We start from the raw sequence: 22,193 nt of genomic DNA, 5'->3' as shown, positions 1-22,193 counted from the left end.
GAGAGTTGCTGGCAGGAATGGGCTATAAGTCCAGGACCTCATCCTCAGCTCTGGAAGTTGAGAAACTCAGCAATACTCCTTCACCCCGGGGTCGGTGCGCGGCCCCTCCAGCAGGCCCCTCCCATCCTGCGACCCCGCCCTTCCTCAGGCCCCGCCCCTCACGTGGTCCGGCGCAGCGCGCAGGCGCACCCTCTGCACCTCACTTCCTCGCCGCCGCAGCGCAGTGCGCAGGCGCGGCCTGGCAGCCGGCGAAGCTGCAGCATCCTCCGTGCGGGCGTGTCCCCGCGGCTTATCTTGCCCTCCTCCTCCTCGTCCTCCTCGGACTGCCGGCGCGATGGCGAAGCCGCTGACGGACGGCGAGAGGCGGAAGCAGATCAGCGTGCGCGGGCTGGCGGGGCTGGGCGACGTGGCCGAGGTGCGGAAGAGCTTCAACCGGCACCTGCACTTCACGCTCGTCAAGGACCGCAACGTGGCCACGCGCCGCGACTACTACCTGGCGCTGGCGCACACGGTGCGAGACCACCTGGTGGGCCGCTGGATCCGCACGCAGCAGCACTACTACGAGCGCGACCCCAAGGTGAGGCTGCACTGGGGTGGGGAGAGACCCCCGGTGAGGAGGGACCTCCCCGCGAGATGGGGAGAGACCCCCCCGAAGTGAGGATAGACCCACGGGTGAGGAGAGACCCCCTAAGATGAGGAGCGACACTCCGCCCCACCCCCCCACCCCCCCGCGGAGTTGAGGAGAGATCACCGGGTGAGACGGCCCCGGCACACGGCGTCGCCTAACCCTCACCTCGTGTACTGGGCGGCCTGGAGCCCTGTGGTTGGGGCCTGCTGTCCGGGCGGGCAGAGATGGGGGGGCGTCACTGGGAAGCCTGCTGAGGAGAAGGAGCCCGCAGTGATGGGCTCTGCCTTCCAGGCGCTCACACCTGCCTTGAAGAACTTCGCTTAGCTTAAGGTTGGCCAACGTTAAGGAATTGTTTTCTTTTTACATTTTACACACATGTAGGTTTATGGTAGAAAAGTACAAAATACACGAGAGAAAATTTGTTCATCACCTCCGTTATTAACTGTGTTAAAATATAGGTGCATGTCCTTCTACATCTTTTCCTGTTCTTGAATATATATGCACACTTTTAAAAAGCATGTTGTATACACAATTTTGTGGCTCTTCTGTTTCATTCATCAACATTTGTAGCTTTTTCAACAGCTTTCCAAGTCAGTAAATATGATTCTCCAAAGTGGTAGTTTTCGGTTTGATGGGTATGGGCTTGGCCAGGCCCCTGCTACCAGTTTTGTTTGTTGGTTTTTGTTTTTTTCCTCTTGACCATGGAAAGTTTTATCCTTTCTACTATACTAATGTAGAGTGAAAACTGGTGAGGAAAGGACACACTTGCAGGCCTGAAGCCAATTTGCAAAGATTTGACTTGCAGTGCACACCTGAGCACTGGGCAGTCGCTTTGTTGATAGTATTTTACAGTATTTTTGTAGGGCGTTAAGAAATGTTTAATAATTGCTAAGGCTGAGATTGGTTGCCTTTCCAAACTTATTCTGGGGCACTCTTTTTTCCTAAAAGAGAGGTGGTAAAAAGGACAGATTTGTTAGAATACCAACTAGGATCTTCATATTTAGTATGCAAGACAGTGAAGAATGGAGTGGCACCAAATGGCTGAAATAGGTTATTTCAACAAGGGCTTGGGATGACTTTGCCAGGGAAACTGGCCAACAGGCAGTGGCTCCCCCAGAATTCCCTGCTGATGGCAGAGCTCTGATTTGCAATATCATTGTTCTTCATGTAGCAGGTGACATCTCTGACGGCATATTCAAGGGTATTTCCCTGCAGCTGGACCAGAACACACCGCAACACTGTGGGGTCCCATTAGAGTGTTTATTTATATTTAGATCCTGAAAAGGCTAGTGATGGGCTCAGGGATTACAGAAATAACCTTTAATGAACAGGATTAAATCCCTCTAACAAAACAGGTTTGCTCATCCTCACTGATTGCTATGGTGGCTATAGGTGTAAACCTTTCTCTTCTTTAAAGCCACACAGCCTGTAAATGGAAGGTTGTTTTCTTGTCCTGGATAGGAAGGTCATCTGAAAGTGGAAACTTGGAATTTGAGTGCTTCAGTCTGGCTAATTCATGTTGAAAATAAGCTCATCATCTCCTTTTTCTGCAAAAGTTACATGTTTGCTTGTAAAGGACAAGAAACAAGCCCCTGGAGGATCAGAGCTGAGGGGACGTGGAAGGTCTCCCAATAAGAATCCTGCAGAGCCACACCCCCAGCCTAAGAGCGGCTTCAAGGATGTGAACCACTGCACTGCAGACTTAGGTAGCCTGACGATCTAAACAATAAGTTAAAGTGCTTGTATTTAATATTTTTATTTACTTTAAAACAGTTATGCAAGTCCTTGTGATCATTGGAGAAAAAATTAGAAAACACAGATAAGCCAAAAGGAAAAAATTAACTGTAATCTCACCACCTAGTGGTAACACTGTAAATGCTACAAACATCTTGTGTTCCACATCTTTTTTTCTGTGCAGGTAGAAACATTTGTTTTTATTACACAAACTAGTATAGTGCTATGCTGCACCTATTGTTTCATAACTCTCAAGCACTCTATTTTTGGTAATAGTAGAAACGGTTGAAGCTCAGCGCTCAGAGGAGGAGTTTTCAAGTGAGCTGGCAAATCAGCAAGTCAAAAAATCAGGCTAAAATTAAGAAGTCTGCTCTTGGCAGGAGGCAGGCTTAGTTCTAAAGTCGGCTCCAGGAGTCTCTGAAGTGATGGCAAGGTCAGGACTCCACTGCAAACTCAGGGATGGAAAAGAGCTGGGTGGTGAGGGATGGCTCACAGAAATCCAGGCTCCTCCTGGCTTTACCATTTGGCCTGTTTGACCCTTGGGCTTGGGTGATTTCTTAACCTTTCTTGGTCTCAGTTTCTTCATCTTTAAAATAAGGAAGGTCAAGCTAGGTAATCCATCCCTGAGTACCTTGCCGTTCTAAAACATTACAGCTTTGTGTTTGCTGATAAAATGTTTCCACTTTATATTAACATTCCATCCAAAAAGAATTTGAGAATGCTTAAGCAAGATATGCTGCAAAAGTTTCAACTTCATAGAAGACCTCAAAGAGAAAGTTGGGGCAAGACAGTAAGGGTAGGAAAGTGGGTTAAGTTCAGATACATGGTCAGGAGACAAAATGCAGATGTAAGTTCTGGCAACCAAAGCAAATTGCAGATCATGCCCAGTTATGGGAGTCATGGAATCTCTGCAGTAAATTCTAGAATGAGCAGATGCGAGATTTCTTCCATGGGTCTTTAAAGGAGATGTTGTACGATGTGGACAGCTGGCCTGATTGCATCCTTGTAGCGGATGGACTGGCCAGTTTACCATGGCTCTTCCCCATGAGCTCTTGGCATAACCATAATGGTGGACTAAGGAAAGGAGCTCTACCACTGGGTCCAAACAGCTGTCCTAAATATTTCTAGTAAGATAATCATGATGAATACAATTAATCTTATGGTTTGGCTGGATCTGGGAGTTAAAGGAAGATGATCTAGAGCAGTTTTTTGTTGCCTTGGCTGCACAACCCCTACTTCTGAAACTCTGTTTGAATTAGGCAGGAGTGGGTCCAGCACTGGGATCTTTTTGACCCACTCAACTATTCTGATGTGTTTGCCCTCATCTGTGTGAAGTTGACCTTGTATCCCAAGGGCAAGCTTCCCTGATAGCAGAGAGCTCAGAGTTACTTTCTCTGGCCAGAAGCCGGGGAGGGGCAGATGTTTCATGTTGCTGATTACCCTGACTGCTTGCCAAATGGAAGGTAGGCTGAAGCCGTCATTTATGAGATTAGGAAGCTTTGGGTGTGTGCCGTGATTTTTCTTAGAAGACAGTCTAGCCTCTGCTCCTGTAGGCTGTGATGGTTAATTTTGTGTGTCAACTTGGCTGGGCTGTGGTGCCCAGATATTTGGTCAAATATTTTTCTGGTTTGTGTGGAGGTGTTTTCTAGATGAGATTAACATTAAAGTCAGTGGATTTTGAGGAAAGTAGATTACCCTCTGTAATGTAGATGGGCCTCTAATCAGTTGAAGGCCTGAACAGAACAAAGACTGATACCCCCACCATACCCACCTCCCCTCTCTTCCTCTCCACATCCCTCCCCAGCGAGAAGGAATTTGCCGGCAGAAGGCCTTTGGACTCCAAATACTGCTCCTTCTTGGGTCTTCAGCCTGCAGGCTCACCCCAGCAGATTTTGGTCTTGGACCCCCATGATTATGTGACCCAATTCCTTAAAATAAATCTCTGTGTATATATCCTGTTGATTCTGTTTTTCTGAGGAACCCTGACTTACAGTGTTGTGTAAGTGGATGGCTTAGGCAGCCTTAGGCAGGTGCTGTGGATGGCTAACCCTTTGTATCTTTATGAAATATTGTAACCGATCTTATTTCTGCATCCTAGCCCTTTATAGATGATTTTTTAAATGTTTATTTTATGTGATTTCAGACTTTTACAAGTTGCAAGAATGATACAAAGAATTCCCATATGCTCTTTATCCGGATTCCCCAAACATGAAACATTTTTAACATGTTTGTTATGTCTTTCTCTCTGTATAACTACATTTTTTCTGTAAACCATTTGAAAGTAAGTTTTAGACTTGATACCCCTTTACCCCTGAAAACTCAAATGTGTAACTTGGAAAATCAAGGAGATTCCCTTATACAACAAAGAGCATTTGGAAAAAACGCAGGGTGTTCACACCAACACGGTGTTGTCAACTGCAGACCTTAACCAGCTTTGTCAGCTGTGCTGCTGATAAGAAATACAAGGAAGAAAACTGAGAGCACTTTACACATCTTTCCAGATATACCTCCTTTTTTCCCGCCCATTAAACAGAGCAGGCTCTAACCCATATGGAAACCCACACATTTTAAGAGATGAAGCAGGTAAACAGCAGGCAGCAGATAGCTGGCTCTTTTCTGCCTTGTAGAGGATGGGGCTCTTAGGATATGGCGAAGGGAAGAGAAATGAACACAGAAATTTAGAAAGGTAATTGGACAACTGAAAAGTCTGGTTAAATTTCCTCGAAGATCAGGAACAAGACAAGGTTGTCCACTCTCACCACTATTATTCAACATAGTTTTGGAAGTTTTAGCCACAGCAGTCAGAGAAGAAAAAGAAATAAAAGGACTCCAAATCGGAAAAGAAGAAGTAAAACTGTCACTGTTTGCAGATGACATGATACTATACATAGAGAATCCTAAAGATGCTACCAGAAAACTACTAAAGCTAATCAATGAATTTGGTAGAGTAGCAGGATATAAAATTAACGCACAGAAATCTCTTGCATTCCTATACACTAATGATGAAAAATCTGAAATAGAAATTAAGGAAACACTACCATGTACCATTGCAACAAAAATATCTAGGAATAAACCTACCTAAGGAGACAAAAGACCTGTATGCAGAAAACTATAAGACACTGATGAAATAAATTAAAGATGATACAAACAGATGGAGAAATATTCTTGGATTCTTGAAATATTCTTGAATCTATGTTCTTGGATTGGAAGAATCAACATTGTGAAAATGACTACATTACCCAAAGCAATCTACAGATTCAATGCAATCCCTATCAAACTACCAATGGCATTTTTCACAGAACTAGAACAAAAAATTTCACCATTTGTATGGAAACACAAAAGACCTCAAATAACCAAAGCAGTCTTGAGAAAGAAAAACGGAGCTGGAAGAATCAGTCTCCTGGACTTCAGACTATACTACAAAGCTACAGTAATCAAGACAGTATGGTACTGGCACAAAAACAGAAATATAGATCAATGGAACAGGATAGAAAGCCCAGAGATAAACCCATGCACATATGGTCACCTTATGTTTGATAAAGGAGGCAAGAGTATACGGTGGAGGAAAGACAGCCTCTTCAATAAGTGGTGCTGGGAAAACTGGACATCTACATGTAAAAGAATGAAATTAGAACACTTCTTAACACCATGCACAAAAATAAACTCAAAATGGATTAAAGACCTAAATGTAAGACCAGACACTATAAAACTCTTAGAGGAAAACATAGGCAGAACACTCTATGACATAAATCACAGCAAGATCCTTTTTGACCCACCTCCTAGAGTAATGGAAATAAAAACAAAAATAAACAAATGGAACCTAATGAACTTAAAAGCTTTTGCACAGCAAAGGAAACCATAAACAAGATGAAAAGACAACTCTCAGAATGGGAGAAAATATTTGCAAATGAAGCAACTGACCAAGGATTAATCTCCAAAACATACAAGCAGCTTATTCAGCTCAATATCAAAAAAACAAAGAACCCAATCAAAAAATGGGCAGAAGATCTAAATAGACATTTCTCCAAAGAAGATATACAGATTGCCAACAAACATATGAAAAGATGCTCAACATCACTAATCATTAGAGAAATGCAAATCAAAACTACAATGAGGTATCACCTCACACCAGTCAGAATGGCCATCATCAAAAAATCTAGAAACAATAAATGCTGGAGAGGGTGTGGAGAAAAGGGAACCCTCTTGCACTGTTGGTGGGAATGTAAATTGATACAGCCACTATGGAGAACAGTATGGAGGTTCCTTAAAAAACTAAAAATAGAACTACCATACAACCCAGCAATCCCACTACTGGGCATATACTCTGAGAAAACCATAATTCAGAAAGAGGCATGTACCACAGTGTTCATTGCAGCACTATTTACAATAGCCAGGACATGGAAGCAACCTAAGTGTCCATCGACAGATGAATAGATAAAGAAGATGTGGCACATATATGCAATGGAATATTACTCAGCCATGAAAAGAAATGAAATTGAGTTATTTGTAGTGAGGTGGCTGGACCTAGAGTCAGTCATACAGAGTGAAATAAGTCAGAAAGGGAAAAACAAATACTGTATGCTAACACATATATATGGAATCTAAAAAAAAAAAAAGGTTCTGGTGAACCTAGGGGCAGGACAGGGATAAAGATGCAGACATAGAGAATGGACTTGAGGACACGGGGAGGGGGAGGGGTAAGCTGGGACAAAGTGAGAGAGCAACATTGACAATTGACATATATACACTACCAAATGTAAAATAGATAGCTAGTGGGAAGCAGCTGCATAGCACAGGGAGATCAGCTCAGTGCTTTGCAACCACCTAGAGGGGTGGGATGGGGAGGGTGGGAGGGAGACGCAAGAGGGAGGGGATGTGGGGATATATGTATACGTATAGCTGATTCACTTTGTTATACAGCAGAAACTAACACAACATTTTAAAGCAATTATATTCCAATAAAGATGTTAAAAAAGAAAAGTCTGGTTAACAATGCTTTCAACAGGATCTTCTGGAATAGGAATTATATGTAATTTCAGTTTTAGCTGAGTGTCTTTTCTCAGCCTTGAAACACCATTGTTTTTTTAAAGGTGAAAGTAGCTCTGTTATAACACTGAGTCACAAGTGTAGTTTGATGTGGTCCAGATCACTTACTATAAACTGATTAGGCTCTGGCTATCTGTCAGCGACAAGGTGGCCTCCGTGATTATCTGGCTCTGGGATGGGGTGAGTAGACGCTTTGTAGAGCTTAATTGCACATAAGGTGGGAGGCACAGGACTGTGACACTGACATCATGTAACGCGAAGTGAATTTGTTTCCTGCAGAACTAAGCGATCTCTGAGTGTAAAATCCCTGTAGATTTTACAGGGATAAAATACTGTAATTTCATCATATTTTACATTTTCCAAGTTGACTTTGCGCAAACAGACCTGTGTTCTACTCCTAGGTACCAGTACCTACAATAAAAAACGACATTCGTGGTCCCCGTTGAGACACAACCCACCAGTTAGGGGAAGCCAAGGTTCCCCGGCACTTGGCTCTGAAAGAAAGTACGAGTGTGACTTCATAGGTTGGGCCTTAAGAGGTGTGGTAGATAACACTCAGCGTCCTCACACAAGCACTGTAGTGGTTTTATAAAGCTGTCTCCTCCAAAAAGCCCCTCAGACGCAGTGGCGTGTACACGGGGACATGCTCAGTGAGGACAGGGGTGGAAGGGCCCCTCCCCCCACCAGCCCTCCTCTCGCTGAGCTGCCCGGGCAGGGCGGCAGGCTGGAGGTGACCTCAGTGCCTTTGTAGAGGCTGGGGGGCCCAGCGGAGCTGACTTCTGTGTTGAGTCAGTGGTCAGTGTCCCTGTGTCATGTCAGGGCCAGCTCTGGCTGGAGGGAGCCACTCTGTGCTGCGAGAGGGCAGCTCGTGGGTTAAGACGCCGCTGCGGCACCGACAGAATCTGATAGACAAGAGGAGTGAGGCTGCGTGTTCCTGGCACAGGCAGACACCTTCCTGGCCAGATCTGCCTGTAGAATCAGGTTCTTGCTGGTGGTGAAGTCAATTGCCCCAGTCTGTGCTTCAGTGCCCCGAGTGTTGAAAGTTATTTCTTTCCTTTTCCTGCAGAGTGATCAGACCCTTCTGTTAAACAAGGACTCTAAACACACTTTTAGGAGAGGGGAAAGAAATTGGAGGTCTCTGAAAGTCCAGTTGTATGTATTAATCTCGGTTGTATAGAGAGCAAAATGAGGCTCTACCTATTGACATTAAACTCCATTTTCACAGAGTTCATTAACTCCTAAGATTCTTTAGGAGAGTAATATGTTGTATAATGTTTGTGTTGATCATATTTTCATCTTTGTCAAAGAGCTTTGTTTATGCTTTTCTGTGATGTTACTTGTTGGTGTGGGCTTTGCATGTAATAAATAAACTCAATTTATAAAAAACTTAAGGCTGCTTCTAGGCCATTTAACACTTGTTACAGCCATATTGCAAAGAAGGGACTCTGCAAGAAAGCTCAGTGACCGAGTTCAGGCCTGCAGACGGCCCCCCAGAGCTGTGTGGCAAGGTTAAGGGGTCCCTGCTGTTCTCAGGCTCAAGCAGGTGAACATCTGGTTCTCTATTGGCACCCCTGAGCCGGGAGGCCCTGTCCAAGGTTGCACAGATGGCGCCGGGAGGCTGGAGGGGCTGGAGAGGTAGGAAGGGGCTGGGCCGGGCCTGCAATGGCCTTGGCCATCAAGCGGCAGAGTTTGCGCCTGGCAAGGAGCTGGCCCTTTGAAGGTGGTTTTTTTCCAGAATTGTCACCCTGTTCTTTAAGTTCCACACCCCTCCCTGAAAATCTGGCCAGGTGAGGGGACCAGCATTGCCGAGTCCCAGGTAGGCATGGTGCTATCAGAGACATAAAGTGACCAGGCCACCGGCCGCTGCAGGAGCCGGGATGGGACCCAGTCCGTGTGGTTCAAAATCTGTGCATGTCATTGGCCGGCTTCTCAAGCGCCTTCTTCAGTTTGATGGTTTCACGCTGAACCATCTTAAGGAAACTGGGGAAAACAAAATCAGCATATGTGAGGAAACAATAAAAGTTCTCAAGTCACACAGACAAAAACAGCAACAGAAAACAAGGCACAAACCCTGAGTCCAGAGCTCCAGCCAGGCACAGTCTGCAGCGGTGCCTGGCGCAGAGCTGACCGTGGTCGGTCCTTTCTGAGTGGGCAGTGCTGGGGGACCCTGGATGCCATGCTGCTCTTGCTGCCCTCTTGTTCAGGATGCCGCAGGAGGCTGCCCAGGCAGGTTTACAGAACTAAATACACAGCTGAGCCCTGGACACCCATGTTGAACTTGGGAGGAAAATGAAAGAGTTTCAGAGGCTTTAAGACTGGGCCCAACATTTTATCCCTCAGCACCCATCTCTTAGAAAAAGAGATGATCAAGCTATTTTCATAGTGCTAGTTAAAAGTTGGAAACTTTAGCAGAAAGATCGAACTACAACTTCTAAAATACATATTTATAGTTAAAGGCAAAATAAAAACATCTTGATCATATCCCTGACCTGCCAACTTTTTTTCTTTTAATATTATTTATTTATTTTTGGCAGTGTTGGGTCTTAGTTGCGGCACTCGGGATCTCTCAGTGTGGCGCGCAGACTTCTCTCTAGTTGTGGTGCGCAGGTTCCAGAGTGCGTGGGTTCAGTAGTTGCAGTGCACGGGCTTAGTTGCCCCGTAGCATGTGGGATCTTAGTTCCTTGACCAGGGATCAAACCTGCGTCTCCTGCATTGGAAGGCGGATTCTTTTTTTTTTTTTTTTAATAAATTTATTTATTTTTGGCTGCTTTGGGTCTTCGTTGCTGCTCATGGGCTTTCTCTAGTTGCAACGAGCAGGCTTCTCATTGCAGTGGCTTCTCTTGTTGCGAGCACAGGCTCTAGGTATGCGGGCTTCAGTAGTTGTGGCTCATGGGCTCAGTAGATGTGGCTCTCAGGTTCTAGAGCGCAGCCTCCGTAGTTGTGGCATACGGGCTTAGTTGCTCCGCGGCATGTGGGATCTTCCTGGACCAGGGCTGGAACCCGTGTTTCCTGCATTGGCAGGTGGATTCTTTTTTTTTTAAATTATTTTTAAAGGTTTTTAAAAAAAGTTTATTTATTTATTAAGTTATTTATTTTTGGCTGCGTTGGGTCTTCGTTGCTACACGCAGGCTTTCTCTAGCTGTGGCGAACGGGGGCTACTCTTCATTGCGATACGTGGGCTTCTCATTGCGGTAGCTTCTCATTGCAGGGCATGGGCTCTAGGCGTGCGGGCTTCAGTAGTTATGGCATAAGGGCTCAGTAGTTATGGCTCACAGGCTCTAGAGCGCAGGCTCCGTAGTTGTGGCGCACGGGCTTAGTTGCTCTGTGGTATGTGGGGTCTTCCTGGACCAGGGCTCGAACCCTTGTCCCTGCATTGGCAGGTGGATTCCTAACCACTGCGCCACCAGGGAAGTCCTGGAAGGTGGATTCTTAACCACTGGACCACCAGGGAAGTCCCTTGCCAACTTTTTTTTTTTTTTAAATATAAATCTGATCCATTCATTCTTTCTTTCATTCTTTCTTTCTTTATTCATTTTTGGCTGTGTTGGGTCCTTGTTTCTGCTCGCGGGCTTTCTCTAGTTGCGGCGAGTGGGGGCCACTCCTCATCGCGGTGCACGGGCATCTCACTGTTGCGGCCTCTCTTGTTGTGGAGCACAGGCTGCAGATGTGCAGGCTCAGTAGTTGTGGCTCACGGGCTTTGTTGCTCCACGCCCTGCCAACTTTTTATAAAACCTCTTGGGAGAACCCCATAAATAGGCATGGCCTTCATGTGTGCCTAGAAGAAGGGAATGGCTGCTCAAAACATTCACTCACTCTCTCGGACAGCTGGGTGTTGTCGTCTCAGTGTGTTTTCACGTTGATTACTAAGCCCCATCTAGAGGGAGGTGTGGTACCGTGCTTTGGGAACCCCATATAATAATAAATCAGTGCAAGTATAGAGTAAATAGTGTCCAGGACAGTGAAAAGTCAGGAGGAAGCAACGGGCCGTGAGCAGCAACGACAGCGGTGGTGAAGCAGAGGGCAGCTCTGCAGAATCACTCGTTACACTGCGACGTGTTTGTGATTTAAAGGACACTGGAATTTTTTTTGTACGTAAGCATGTTCTTTCAATTTGTAGATTTAATATATATGTAAAGTTTTATGAAATTACATATTGAAAAGTTTTTTTAACATTTTATTCATTTTCTTTCTTCAGGAACACTGATTATGCAGATGTTAAGTATTCTTTGTCTCCCGTATGGGTATTTTTCTCTCCAGTCCTCTTCATTCTTTTCCCCCACTTTGCTCACTTTTCCAGCCAGCTTTTTGTTTTCAGCTGTGCCGCTGTTTTGCATTCAGTGCTGCCTCCATTTCTGTGGTGGTTTTCTCTCTTATTTATTTTACTTCTTTCCCGTGCTTGGCTGAGTCCCTTTGTTACCTTATCAGTGTTTCTTGATGTCTTAGATGGGTCTGTGTTTATGGATTTCATGTGGCCCTTGGTAAATGTTGGGTGTTCTTTGTCTGTTGTATTTCCTGTCTGTTCTGTTTTTCTTCTCAGGGTGTAGACCCTGAGCTCCATCTCTGAGTGGAGGGGCTTCTTCCTGAGCCAGTTGCTTGCAGCTGGATGATGGGGCAGGGCCTGCTGTGTGCAGCATGGAGGGAGCAGCCCCTCCTGGTTCCCAGTTTTGTGGGGTGTGTGTGTGTGTGTGTGTGTGTGTGCATGCGCACACAGGTGTGAGCGAGTGTGTGCCGTGGGTGTGAATGCATGTACACGTGTGGGTGTAGACATGTGTGCACGCATGTGAGTGTAAAGTGCTTTGTCCCTTCATCGGCCTCAGAAGGCAGAGACCAGCAGTGGACAGTCACCGTCATCCGTCTCCTGCAGCTTGGTGGTGAAGTGTTACAAGGGCCAGTTTCTGGCTGAGTTCTGCCTCCCTCAGTTTCCACCTCTGTTTTCCTAGGGTCAGTGAGTTTTAGGGAGAAGTGGGTAGAGACATTTTTATCCTACCACCTTTACAAGTGGAAGTATTCTATCTTACATACAATATTTATTGAGATAAAATTCAGATACCATACAATTTACCCATTTAAAGTATACAGTTTATTCAGTGGTTTTGATATATTCAGAGTTTTGTGCAACCATCACCACAGTCAGTTTTATAACATTTTCGTTACCCCAGAAAGAAACCCCACGCTTTTTAGCTGCTACCCACCCTAAACTCCCTGTCCGCTTGTCTTAGGCAACTACTAATCTACTTTTTGTTCCTGTAGATTTACCTATATTCCATATAAATGGGATCATACAATATGTGGTCTTTTGTGACTGGCTTCTTTCATTTAGCATAATGTTTTCTAGGTTCATTCTCACTGTAGCTTTATCAGTACTTGATTCCTTTTTATGGCCGAATAATATTCCACTGTATGGATCTATCACATTTTGTTTATCCATTCATAAGTTGGTGGACATTTGAGTTGTTTTCACCTTTTGACTATTAAATAACAAATCTTTTAGTGGACACAGGATTTCATTTCTTTTGGATATATGTCTAGGAGTGGAATTGCTGGGCCAAATGGTAAACTGTTTAACTTTTGAGGACCTGCCAGACTGGTTTCCAGAGTAGCTGTACCATCTTACATTCTCATCAGCTAGTTTTCAGATCCTTGCTAACCATTTGTTATTATCTGATGGCTTATTAATCATAGTTGTACTAGTGGATGTGAAGTGGCATCTCATTGTGCTTTTGATTTGCATTTCCCTTATGATTCATGATGTTAGTCATCTTTTCATGTGCTTATTGGCAATTTGTATTTTCTTTGTAGAAATGTCTGTGCAGATCCTTTGCCCAACCTACCACTGGGCTGTCATTTTATTATTGAATTGTATATATATATTCCTGATACAGATCTCTTACCAGCTATGTGATTTGCAAATATTTTCTCCAAGAAGAACAGAGCTGGAGGTATCATGCTGTGACTACAGTCACAAAGCTACAAAGCTACAGTCATCAAAACAGTATGATACTGCAACCTAAATGTCCACTGACTAATGAACGGGTAAAGAAGATGTGGTACATATATACAATGGAATATTACTCAGCCATGAAAAATAATGAAATAATACCATTTGCAGCAACATGGGTGGACGTAGAGATTATCTTACTAAGTAAAGTAGGTCAGACAGAGAAAGACAAATATCATACGATATCACTTATATGTGGAATCTAAAAAAAAATGATATAAATGAACTTATTTACAAAAAGGAAACAGACTCACAAACATAGAAAACACACTTATGGTTAACAAAGGAGTAAGGGGGGTGGGGGAGGGATAAGTTAGGAGTTTGAGATTAACATATACACACTACTACATATAAAATAGATAATCAACAGGGACCTACTGTATAGCACAGGAAACTCTACTGAATATTCTGTAATAACCTATAAGGGAAAAGAGTCTGAAAAAGAATATATATATGTATAACTGAATCACTCTGAAACTAACACAACATTGTAAATCAAGTATACTCCAGTAAAAAAACAAAAACAAACAAACAAACAAAAACCAGTATGGTACTAAGATCAGTGGAACAGAATAGAGAGCCCAGAAATAAACACACCCACTTAACGGGCAGTTAATCTAGGACATAGGAGGCAACAATATGCAATGGGGAAAAGACAGTCTCTTCAACAAGTGGTGCTAGGAAAACTGGGCAGCTACATGTAGAAGAATGAAATTAGATCATTCCCTCCCATCACATACAAAAATAAACCAAAATGGATTAATGACCTAACTGTAAGACCAGATACTATAAAACTCCTAGAAGAAAACATAGGCAGAACACTCTTTGACATAAATTTTAGCAGTTTTTTTTTTATCTTAAGGTGAAGGAAACAAAATAAAAAATAAACAAACGGGACCTAATTTAAACTTAAAAGTTTTTTTTGCACAGCAAAGGAAACCATTGACAAAACGAAAGACAAGACCTACTGAATGGGAGAAAAGATTTGCAAATGATACGACCAATAAGGGGTTAATATCCAAAATATATAAACAGCTCATACAACTCAATATCAAAAAAAAAAAACTGATTGGAAAATGGGCAGAAGACCTGAATAATCATTTTTCCAAAGAAGACATACAAATGGCCAACAGGCACATGAAAAAATGCTCAAAATCACTAATCATCAGAGAAGTGCAAATCAAAACCACAATGAGATGTCACCTCATACCTGTCAGAATGGCTATCATCAAAAAGACCATAAATAACAAATGTTGGCAGGAATATGGAAAAGAGGGAACCCTCCTACACTGGGAACGTAAATTGGTGCAACCACTATGGAAAACAGTATGGAGGTTTGTTAAAAAACTCAAAGTGTAACTGCCTTATGACCCAGCAATTCCACTCCTGGGTATATATTCGAAGAAAATGAAAAAACTAATTTGAAAAGATATTTTCACTGTTTACAATAGCCAAGATATGGAAGCAACCTAAGTGACCATCAACAGATGAATGGATAAAGAAGATGTGGTCAATATACACAGTGGAATACTACTCATAAAACAATATACAGCCAAAGAAAATGAAAACACTAGTTCAAAAGTATGCACCCCATGTTCATAGCAGCACCTAAGTGTCTGTCAATAGATGAATGGATAAAGAAGATGTGATATGTATATCACAGTGGCATATTACTCAGCCATAACAAGAAGAATGGATAGACTTGGAGGGTATTATATGCTAAGTGAAACAAGTCAGACAGAGAAAGACAGATACTGTATGTTATCACTTATATGTGGAATCTAAAAAATAAAATGAATGAATATAACCGAACAGAAATAGGCTTGAATATACAGAGAACAAACGTGGTTACCAATGGGGAGAGGGAAGAGGGGAGGGGCAAGATAGGGGTAGGGGATTAAGAGGTACGAACCCCTATGTATAAAATAAATAAGCTACAAGGATATATTGTACAGCACAGGGAAATTTTTTTTTTTTTTTTTTTTTTTGCGGTATGTGGGCCTCTCACTGTTGTGGCCTCTCCTGTTGCGGAACATAGGCTCCGGACGCGCAGGCTCAACGGCCATGGCTCACGGGCCCAGCCGCTCCGCGGCATGTGGGATCTTCCCGGACCAGAGCACGTGTCCCCTGCATCGGCAGGCGGACTCTCAACCACTGCGCCACCAGGGAAGCCCAGGGAAATATTTTATAATAACTTTAAATGGAGTATAATCTATCAGAATTGTGAATCATTATGTTGTACACCTAAAACTAATATAATATTGTAAATCAACTATACTTCAATTAAAAAACATTTCCCCCTTTTTGTGGGTTGTCTTTTTTACTTTCTTAATTGTATCAAATGTTTTAAATGTTGATGAAGTCCAGTTTATCTGTTTTTTCACTTGTGCTTTTGATGTCATGTCAGAAGAAACCATTGCCTAATCCAGGGTCACAAAGAGTTGCCCCTGTGTTTTCTCCTAAGAGTTTTATCGTTTTGCCCTTACATTTATGTTCTTGATCCATTTTGAATTAATTTTTTGCATATGGTATGAAAGAGGAGTCCAACTTTATTCGTTTGCTTCTGGATATCCAGTTGTCCTAGCACCATTTGTTGAAAAGACTGTTCTTCCCCACAGAATTATCTGGGCACTCCTGCTGGAAATCAGTTGGCCATAAATGTGAGGGTTTATTCTGGACTCTCTGCGCTATTCCATTGCTCTGTGTGTCCTTCTTTACACCAGTGTAGTCTCACTGACAGTAGTTTTGTAGTAAGGTTTGAGACGTGTGTGAGTCCTCCACTTCTGTTGTCTTTTTCAAGATTGTTTTGACTATTCCAGACCCCTTGCATTTCCATCTGAATGCTAGCATCAGCTTGTCACTCTGCAAGGAAGCCAGCTGGAATGTTGACAGGGATTGTGTTGAATGTGTAGATCATTTTGGGATCATTGCCATCTTCACGGCATTAGGCCTTCCAATCCATTGACATGGGATGTCTCTCCGTGTACATAGGTCCCCTGTCTGTGTGTTTTGCAAGTTGGGAGCCTCTTTCTACCTGGCCCATCCTTTCAGGCTGCCTTTTGGTTCTGAGGAGAGTAGGTTAAGAACAACTACAGTGAAGTGTGAAGTGATGGTGTGAATGCTGCTGGAAAAACCCAAAGGGCAGCACCACTAAAACGGCTGTTGGCTGGCAGATGGTCACCAGGTTTGCTCAGATGTTTCTGGTCAGCTGCTGGTCGGAATTCTAAACAAGGTATAAGAAAGCGCCTTCAGCGTGTCTCTGCCCACATGGTAGGTTCCGAAGCTGCTGGTGCGGGGCTCAGCAGGTCGCCCTCTGCAGGTGTCTCCGTGAAGTGCACAGGCCCCAGCAGCCCTCTCGCCACCCGAGGAGAAGGAATCCAGGCCTTTCTTCTCCCTGCATTCTGCAGCCCATAGGGAAATAGATTTTTTAGATTGCATATTTTGGAAATTTTATAGGAAAGGTAAAACCGTAGCGCAGCCAGCGCTCTCCCCTGGATTCACACCTGAGACCGAGACGTGCTCTCTCATCATCGTGCTCGTGCACAGCTCACAGGCACACACCTTTTCAAGGCCTGGTTTTGCTCTTTTACGTTTTACTTAGAGGCAATATTAGGTTGACAGAGGGTTGCAAATAGAGTGTAGCATGCCCACGTGCCCTTTACGGCTGCCCCCAATGGTAACATCCTGAGTGACCACAGCACAGGTATCAAAACTAAGAAGTTAGCGCTGGCTCAGCACTTCCTGTCAGTTCTTCCTCTGATGGCCTTTCTCTGTCCCGGACCTAATCCAGGGTCCTCAGGGCATTTAGTCGTCCTATTTCCTTAGTCTTCTATCTGCAGTGGTTGTTGGTCTTTCCTTGTCCTCTGTGATCTTGACAGATCTGACGGATGCTGGTCACGCAGTTCCACAGATGTCCCTAACTTTGGGTCTGACCGATGCTTCTCACCGTCAGTCTGGGGTTGGGAGTTTTGGAAAGAAAACCGTGGAGGCGAGGTCCCCTTCTCATGACAGCATATCACCCGACCTGTTACTGGGGAAGTTAACCTTGATCATGTGGGGAAGGTATTGTCACAATCCAAAATTGTGAATTTGCAGTTTTCCCTTTCCAGACTATTTGTCGGAAGGGAGTTGCCATGACCAGCCCACCCTCAGTGGGAGGGGTTTGAGTACCACACCACCTCCTGGAGTGAAGGCTATCAGAGAATTGGGGGGCATCTGCTAAAACCACCATGGCGATTAAGATTATTTGTGGGGAGACACTTGGAGGGCTGTGCAGAATATCCAGTCAGTCCCTAGAGCCACGGTGGTCACCTGCGCAGCTGTTCCTGTGCTGTTCTCATGGTGGTTTTCCATTCCTCCCCTTCCTTCTGCGTTTATTAATCAGAATTCTTCTGTAGGGAAGCGTTTTTCCCTTCTCTCATCAAGGCCTTACTCTTTTTTTTTTTTTTTTTGAGCGTTCTAGTTTTATTTTATTTTATTCTTTTAGCCGTGCTGTGCGGCATGAGGGATCCCAACCAGGGACCGAATCCGTGCCCCCTGCTTTGGGAGCCTGGAGCCTTAACCACTGGACCTCCAGGGAAGTCCCAAGGCCTTACCCTTGACAGCTGGAGGCAGCATGGAGCCCTGTATGAGAGCAGGACTCTGCGGGCCAGATCTCAGCTCTGCCACCGCCTCCCGTGGCCCATTGGGTGGTCGTGTGGGCAGGTGGCACCAGGCGCAGGAAGTGTTGAACCCTGCGTGGCCCCCAGCGAGTGTTGGTGGTCGTCACCTCGTTTACATGGAGGTTTACCTCTCAGTCCCCCAAAGCCAGCAAACAGTCAGCAGGTGGAAGTAGACGTGTCCATCCGTCTATCCCGTTGTGTTGACCGTGCCGTTTGCACTGAGTACTTAGTGCAGGTATCAGAAGCTGTTCATCCTGCAGGGCTGCTTCACCCCGTGTGAGCGATGCGGTCTCCTCCTCGAGGGCATGGCTGGGAAGAGGCCCCGCCAAGCTCAGACCTGGCTCTGTCTGTCCTGGGAGTCTGTTCCCCACGACTGCCCCTCTCTGCCTCCCTACCTCAGGCAGTGGTTCGTTTCCATCCCCTTGGGGACTCCAGAAGGGCAGTGAACAGACTACTTTCGAAGGGCCCCCACTACGGGGCTGCCCCTGGAAAGCTGAGGTTGGCCAAGGCTGAAGGGAGTGAGCCCATTTTAGGGATGTGCAGGTAAGTGCAGGGTTGACTGAGCGAAGCCCCTAAGAAGGTCTTCTCGGCACCGGACTCTTCTCGTGTGTGGGGTGGAATGCACAGTCTAAGATGCTTCCTTTTGCTTCCTCAGCGCATCTACTATCTTTCCCTGGAATTCTACATGGGCCGCACACTACAGAACACGATGGTGAACCTGGGCCTTCAGAACGCCTGTGACGAAGCCATCTATCAGGTATGGGTCCTTGGGGACAGGATGCTAGGTGGCCTCTCGTGGGCACTGAGTCTTAATCCAGGCCCTGCAGAGGTGAGCGCTGCCATCTGGGACGGGAGAAATGGCTCGGGCGTCGGGGAGAATGGGTTGGTGGGCGACACTCCTGCTCAAGGGGAGAAAGCACAAGTGGATGGGAGCTAATGCATTGGAGGGCAAGGACTGGGTGCGTCGTGATGCTAAGGCTTGACGCTTCTAGACCTTTGCACTCCGTACCCCAACCCCAGGCGGGTTTACCACGTGGCAGAAATGGCTGGTATCATCCCATTTCTCTCCACTTTATTGAGCCAGTGACCCACCGCCAGCTCCCCTCCCCCACCCCAAGACACTGGTCCTGCCGTCTAGTTATAAAATTGCCCTTTCTCCCCTACTCAGAGTAAACACTGCCTGTGCCTGAGCTTCGTCTTTGACAGCTGTTCACTCAGAGGCCTCCCCCTTTCACGGTTGATTTGCAGTTTTAGGGCAGAGCTGGAATAGGCCGTGTCTGTTTACTGTGTGTGTACCCCCTCTGTGGACACTGTCTCCCTCCCGTACCGGACGCTCAGTGTAGGATTTCTAGAGTGTGAATGGGCAGCATCCCTGCCCTTTGCACGTATGTGGAAGGGTCCTCACCAGAGTCGTTCCTTCCCCCAGCACCTGCCCCTGCCTTTGCTTTTGTTTGGTTTTGGTGTTGGGGTGGGAGGTGCTCTGGGGGCTTTGTTGGAAGCAGGGTGGTGTGAGCCTCCTGTGGCTGTCAGGTCCTGACATCACAGGGGCTCCTGTCTCCCCTCCAGGACTTAGGGGAGCCAAGCATCTGGGACAAGTAGTTTCAGTTGGCACAATAAAAACTTGGAAAAATAATTGACTCCCCCAAATAGGAACCTTAGGCTCACAGTTATCTAAAAAGATGGAGGTTATCCTCCCAGGTGATTTGTCATTTGAGTTTCATTTACTGACTGTGAATGTTAGAACATGTCTATAAGGACCACAGAACGGTGGAGTTTACAGTCGTACAAAGCATTTCAGTTTTTGAAACATTTTCTCTGTATATTTCTTACAGGTAGTAAATATTTTAGGGAATGTTTATACCATAAATATGCATTATCTGTTTATAATGTTTTTAAAATATTTACTTAAAGTGGTTGTTTATTATTCCTGAAGCCAATTTTTTTTTTTATTTTTTGGTCGCACTGCAGGCTTGTGGGATCTTAGTTCCCCGACCAAGGATTGAACCCTGGCTCTTGGCAAGGAGATCACAGAGTCTTAATCACTGGACCACCAGGGAATTCCCTGTTTATAATTTTCATTACACAAATAAGATGTTAATTATAGAAACTTAGAAAATACAAGGAGGCATATATCTTTCTAAACATTGTACATTTTTTTCCCTAAAAATGGTATTTCACTTGCCATTTAGCTTTTAATTAAGCTTGTGTTTGAGAAGTTTCCATGATGACAGAACTTGAGCGTCTTCAGGCACACGTTTGCCTGGCCTTCCTTCCAGGCACAAGGCGGGTACCAGACGCCGTGGGTGGGACTGTCAGTGATGCAGGGCTGGAGGCCTCCTCCCTCCAGGCTCCCCAGTTACATCACCCAGGGCTAGTTCTGGGAGCAGGTTGCACTAAAAACTAGAAATTCAGAAGAAGCCATTGTCTCCTGATTGAGCTATCAAGGACACGTTTAAAATTTTTTTATTGTAGAAAACTTTATATATGGAAATTGAGTGACTGTTACGATGAACTTCTTCCACATACCATCACCTGGCTTCACCAGTCCGCAAGCCCAAGTCCTGGCCGGTCTTGTTTCCCTTATGCCCCCACCACTCCCAGATTGTTTAGGCCAATGTCAAATATAATATTTCACTTGTAAATATTTCAATGGATATTTTTAAAGATAGGGTCATACCATTATGACCTCTAAAATATTAACAATTCTGTAATATCAGTTTTTCAGGCAGTGTACAAATTTCTCTGATCACCTTAAAATTTTTTTGAATAGTATGTTCAGAAACTTAGTTGCATCTATGCAACTATGAGCATAATCTATGAGCGTTTCCTCTTTTTTAATTTGTCTGCCTTGCAGTGTATTTGTTGAAACTGGGTTTGTTCTGTAGAGTGTCCCCAGCTTGTGTTTAACCTGCTGCTTTGTCCAAAGGATGTCTCAGCACTTCTACTCAACACTGTACTGATGGAGCTGGGACATTTAGCCAAGAAAATGAAATAAGAGGTATCCAGATTGGAAAGGAAGAAGGGAGGCTATCCCTACTTATAGATGACATGACCTAGAAAATCCTAAGGATTCTAGTAAAAATGTATTAGTACAAATGAATGGGTTCGGCAGAGTTGCAGGATAAAGATCAATATACAGAAATCAGCTGTATTTTTATATACCTGCAATGAACAATCCTAAAATGAAATTAAGAAAACAATTCCATTTAAAATAGCATCAAAAATAATAAAATACCTAGGAACAAATTTCCAAAAGAGACACAGACTTATGTTCTGAAAACTATAAAACATTGTTGAGAGAAAGAAAACCTAAAAATGGAAAGACATCCCCTGTTAATGGCTTGGAAGACTTAATGTTAAGATTGCAGGGACTTCCCCGGTGGCGCAGCAGTTAAGAATCCACCTGCCAGTGCAGGGGACACGGGTTTGATCCCTGGTCTGGGAAGATCCCACATGCCGTGGAGCAACTAAGCTCACGAGCCACAGCTCCTGAGCCTGTGTGTCACAACTACTGAAGCCCATGTGCCCTAGAACCCAGGCACTGCACCTACTGAGCCCATGCGCCGTAACTACTGAAGCCCACGCACTCTAGGGCCCACGTGCTGCAACTACTGAAGCCCGCGTGCCTAGAGCCCGTGCTCTGCAACAAGAGAAGCCACCGCACCACAACGAAGATTAGCCCCCGCTCACCGCAACTAGAGAAAGCCCACGTGCAGCAACAAAGACCCACGCTGCCAAAGAAATAAAGATTGCGAGACTCCCCAGACTGATCTACAGACTCATTGCCGTCCCCAGTAAAATTCCATTTGGCTTCTTTGCAGAGATTGACAAGCTGATTTTAAAATCCAGATGCAGATGCAACAGATCAGGATTAATTAAAACATCTTGAGAAAGAAGAACAGAGTTGGAGGACTCACATTTCCAATTTCAAAACTCACTACAAAGCTACAGGTGTGGTCCTGGCATAAGGACAGACAGTTAGAGCAGTGGGATAGAATTGAGAATCAAGAAATAAACCCTCACATTTATAATTGATTTTTTTCCCAATTTAAAAAAATTGAGGTAAAATACACATAATGTAAATTTACCATCTTAATTGTTTTTAAGTGTACAGTTCAGTGGTATT

General features: G+C 44.6%; 1 protein-coding gene across 1 annotated transcript in view; it reads left to right on the top strand.

Annotated features, from left to right (window-relative positions):
* Positions 1 to 223: 223 nt before the first annotated feature.
* Positions 224 to 22,193, top strand: part of PYGB (glycogen phosphorylase B) — a 54,605-nt gene continuing 32,635 nt past the window's right edge. The window contains exons 1-2 of the mRNA XM_060122366.1: positions 224 to 577; positions 18,723 to 18,824. Coding sequence (XP_059978349.1) covers positions 335 to 577; positions 18,723 to 18,824 — 345 coding nt within the window. The 5' untranslated portion in view covers positions 224 to 334. The remainder of the gene's footprint in view (positions 578 to 18,722; positions 18,825 to 22,193) is intronic.

This window comes from Lagenorhynchus albirostris, chromosome 15, assembly GCF_949774975.1.
Source record: "Lagenorhynchus albirostris chromosome 15, mLagAlb1.1, whole genome shotgun sequence".
Taxonomy (NCBI): Eukaryota; Metazoa; Chordata; class Mammalia; order Artiodactyla; family Delphinidae; genus Lagenorhynchus; species Lagenorhynchus albirostris.
This window is presented reverse-complemented; position numbering and strand designations above follow the sequence as displayed.